General features: G+C 38.5%; 1 protein-coding gene across 1 annotated transcript; it reads right to left on the minus strand.

Moving 5' to 3' along the window:
- Positions 1–543: 543 nt before the first annotated feature.
- On the minus strand, positions 544–4059 carry LOC108456759 (subtilisin-like protease SBT1.3). The gene has a single exon (XM_017755412.2). The coding sequence runs from the start codon at positions 2930–2932 to the stop codon at positions 596–598; it is 2337 nt and encodes a 778-aa protein (XP_017610901.1). The 5' UTR covers positions 2933–4059; the 3' UTR covers positions 544–595.
- Between the last annotated feature and the right edge of the window lie 344 nt (positions 4060–4403).

Raw genomic sequence — 4403 nt, forward strand, 5'->3', positions numbered from 1 at the left:
TTCAATGGGTTGGACTTTTAGTTTTGTATGGGTTTAAATTAATTGAATTGGGCTACCAATATGTATTCGGTTTAAACTTAGGGTTATATTAATGTTTGCTTGTTTGGTTTGAGAAATTAAAGTGACAACCGATCAAGTAAGTTTATTTAAATCGAACTTTCGTTTTTATAAAAGTGGAACTCTCTCTCTATATATAAATTAAAGTGACAACTGATAACTGATGCATATGGATACCGAATCTTCAGTGCTAACTCATTGGTTGTGCATTGTGATGCTACGAACAGATGAAAAGCAATTACACTTACTGTCTCATAGTATATAAATGCTTAACCACATCTATAAAAGTAGATACTTTTCTCTGTTTATTTACGCTGGCTTGGTATTCCGAAATGGTTGAAATGGTTTTTTCTGTTAACGAAGGAGACTGAAATGGTTAATAACATACAGCAATTGGTTTTTAATTGCTCTTATATCATGTGAAGGCTACAAAATTGTTGAAAAAACCAGAAAGAAATGCAGATAAAATTAAAGATCCCCTTGACCTTATATAAAAACATAATGTTTATTTGGAATCATAGGTGACTGAAAATCTAGTTTAAAATGGTGGTAACCATGTGATAGCAATGGGGCTTCTTACTTTGTGCACTCCGTCCTTCCACACCAGCCCTCCAAACTCAGGCATTGTTTGTGGGGATTTTCTTGTGAAACTGATCTTGTAAGACAGTTTCTGGTTTCTTCTAGTGAAATTTAGAGTTTTGGGCTCAACTTTAATGGTGACGCCTTTAAATGGTGAAACTACAACATGGTAATGTGAAGCAGGAGGACCAACATTTGTGACTGTTCTATGGAGAGTCAAAGTTGAAATGGCTGTATCTTCTGGGAAGACAACTGAGATTGCTGGGTAGTTCAAATCTCCTGGAGTGGCAAGGGTGTTGTGATGGCAAGACATATTGGAATGCTTGCTAAAAGCTTTTAGCTGCATTGCAGTCAATTTCTGTGTGCAGAGGAATACAAAGTAATCCTGGGCTGAAATGTCATAGATCAAACCTGGGTCTAGAGCTTTCAAAGGGTTGATATGACCAGCTCCATGATCATAGGGAGTGGAAGCTGCTGCAGTGGAAGAGTCTTGGAGTGGATTATGGATGTTATCATGAACATAAGCGGTTGTCATTAGAGCAGATTTAACTGCTGCGGCACTCCAATCTGGGTGTCTGGCCTTGATCAAGGCAGCAATTCCACTAACATGAGGGCATGACATTGAAGTCCCTGATAATATGTTGAATCTCACTCTCCTATGATCTGTTGGAAGACTTGACGGACCCAATTCTCCAGTCCAGGCTGCAAGGATGTTCACCCCTGGCGCAACCACATCAGGTTTGAGAATTTCAAGTGTGAGGAAATTTGGTCCTCTAGATGAAAATGCTGCCACCACTGGTGATGGCCTAACACCCAATCTGGTACCTACAAAGGCTAGAGTTGCGGTTGGTTTCCCATTTGTTAAAGCATAATGTTTGATTGCTTTCCCTTCCATCTCTCCCACTGCAACTGCTGGAAGTAGGTGACAATCTGCAACAAGCTCCTCCCCATTTGCTGCAGTGTTTGTCAAAATCATTCCTACTCCTCCAGCATCTTTCACTACTTGACCCTTTTGCACTCTAGGACTTATTCCTCGATCACATATCACAATTTTCCCAGAAACAACATGTGGATCCAAAGTTCCCTCTAAGCATAATGAACTTGGATTAGGGCTGCTTGAGTTACTACCCATATAAACAAGAGGGTATTGCTTGTTTGCCTGCAGTAACCTTCGCCCTTTGTAGAGTGAAACTCCAGGTATGGTTCTCCCACTCCCTAGCTTAACATTACCTGGAAAATCTCTATCCATGGTGCTAGCACCGACTGTAGTGATCCATGGTGATACATTAGTGAGGCTGACAGGATCTGGTCCTCCATTGCCAGCTGAGCAAGAGACAAAAACACCCATCTCCATTGCTCCAAAAGTTGCTATCGCCAAACTGTCGTGAGAGTAAGATGAAGCTCCACCACCCAAAGATATCGACAACACATTCACTCCATCACCCACCGCTCTATCAACCGCTGACAGAATATCCGAGCTGAAGCATCCACCAGTCCAGCAAACCTTGTAGGCTGCAATTCTTGCACCAGGAGCCATTCCTCTAGCTGTTCCATAGGCATAACCAAGAAGATTTGCACCTCGTACCGGAGAGCCAGCAACAGTGGCTGCTGTGTGAGTACCATGTCCATCTTGATCTCGAGGTGATTTATATTCGTTTTTCTCATTGATTTTCCCAGTGGCAGCTTCATATCCCCGGTAGAATACTCTTGCACCCACAATTTTCCTGTTGCAGTGATGCTTTTTAAAGCCTCGTCCAGTTTCACATGTTCCTTTCCAGTGAGGAGGAACGGGTGTCATCCCTGTATCATTAAAGCTAGCACTTTCCGGCCAAATTCCAGTGTCAAGTACCCCAACTATGACGTCATGATCCGCAAGTTTTTGAGACCAGATGCTAGTACTTTCTTCTGGTTCTAATCCAAGGAACATAGGACTCCTTGTGGTGTGTAATTCATACTTGGTCTCTGGAAGTATAGCAACTACACCATCTTCTTGTTTTAGCCTCTCAGCTTCTTCTTCAGTTAACTGAGCGGCAACACCATGAAAAGCATTTTGGTAGCTATAGATGATCCTATTTTCACCATCTCCTTCACCTTCACTCTGGGTATCGGACATTACCGACTTTAATTTCGATGAGTACCATTCCAGAGGACTGGAGAATGATGCTGGCATTCCAGACTTGTGCATTTGGACGATGTAGGTCTTCTTTATTAATGAGTTGCTTTCCGACAGGACGAAAGCGAAACACAGGCAGCTAGCTAGAATGAGAAACAGCCATTTTACTGGGTTTTCAGCCATATCCAAGCACAAGCTTTTTGGGGGGTGCTACAGAAAAATGGGAAGGTGAGTGGAGGTGGTGATGTCCTTGAGAGACTACAAATATCCCAGAAACCTGTACTGTCTTGTTAAGCTGGTAATTAAGTTGGTTGGTGCTTCTTGAATGCTTGGTAGGTGGAGTTAAAAACTGGTCTTTTGGGGGTGCAGTGGTAAAAAGTTTAAAAGTTTATCTTGTTTGCGGAGAAACTAGCTGTTTTTCATGCTGTTGTTAATGGCTTCTTCCTATGGTTACCTAAAACATAATAATAAATAATGAAAGCTCACACAAGCAACGAGTGATCCTTCAACTTGTCCGCTTTTCATTAGATGAAATCAGAGGTGAGAAAAGGCATGAAGACTTTTAAGCGTGGTTGGATGAGACTGAATTAATGGTCTTTTAACATTATACACAATTTCTTTTAATGCTGTGCCGTTGGTGCTTTCCGTATGCCAAGTTTCGGGTCCCCCACGATCACATGATGCATGTAAAGCATCTGTGGCGTTGTCAGAGTAAGAAAGAATGGGTTATTACGTTCGTCTTTCTCATTTTAAAAATGCCCAAAATTTCCTTTTTGGTTTCCCCGTCATCTTCCAAAATCTTTAGTTTTTTCTTTCTTTTTGGTTGATATTCAAAAGAAAATGCACTCGAGCTTTTTCATATTGAGAAACCAATAATTATTTTAGTAATTAAGAATTGGTGATGGTATAACTAACGGTGACGAATGTTGCAGTGCAAATTCAAATAATGGTGATGATATTGCGAACGGGGATATTTATAATGGTATGGCATAGTGTATAATTGAAATTTTTGTCTTGGATTTGATATTTTCCTCAAATCGAGGCAGCAATAGTTAAAGTTGCCCGTTACTATGTCTATCTATACCTCGAAATCATTCCTACCCTGTGAGAGGGGTTGACTGTGTTTTTCTTTGGGCTAAATTGTGGTGATCCAATTCATCAATTTTCATTTTTCTATTTTTTAAATTTGATTGGTAGAGAAAAGTTGTAATAAAGTACTCATATAATATCAAAAAAAAATTATTAGTTAAATAAGTAGTTTTTTATTTTATTTTAAGTAAATATACTAATTTTTAGAAAGAGTGTGAAAACACTTCCATTGGACGTATTTTTGTATAGGTAATGGAAAAATGCATCTACCTAAACGTGCTATCTATTTAAATTGTATTTTTTTATTTTTTAATATAATTACTATCTTTAGTTAGATGATTAAATATTAATAGTTTTGTTCTTGAAGTCTTGGGTTTGATTCTTTTATATTCACATTTATATTTTTTATTTTAAGTTGTTTTAATATTTTATTATTTATAATTAATATTTTTAACATATTAGCTTCCTTGATTAAATGATTAAATAATAATAGTTTTATCATTAAGTCCCAAGTTCAATTCCTCCTCTTCTAAACACATTTGTAATTTTTACTTCATATTTTTAA

This window comes from Gossypium arboreum, chromosome 9, assembly GCF_025698485.1.
Source record: "Gossypium arboreum isolate Shixiya-1 chromosome 9, ASM2569848v2, whole genome shotgun sequence".
In the NCBI taxonomy this organism is placed as follows: domain Eukaryota; kingdom Viridiplantae; phylum Streptophyta; class Magnoliopsida; order Malvales; family Malvaceae; genus Gossypium; species Gossypium arboreum.

Coding starts and splice junctions, on each gene's coding strand:
- LOC108456759 (XM_017755412.2), bottom strand. CDS start 2,932: ATGGCTGAAAACCCAGTAAAATGGCTGTTTCTCATTCTAGCTAGCTGC.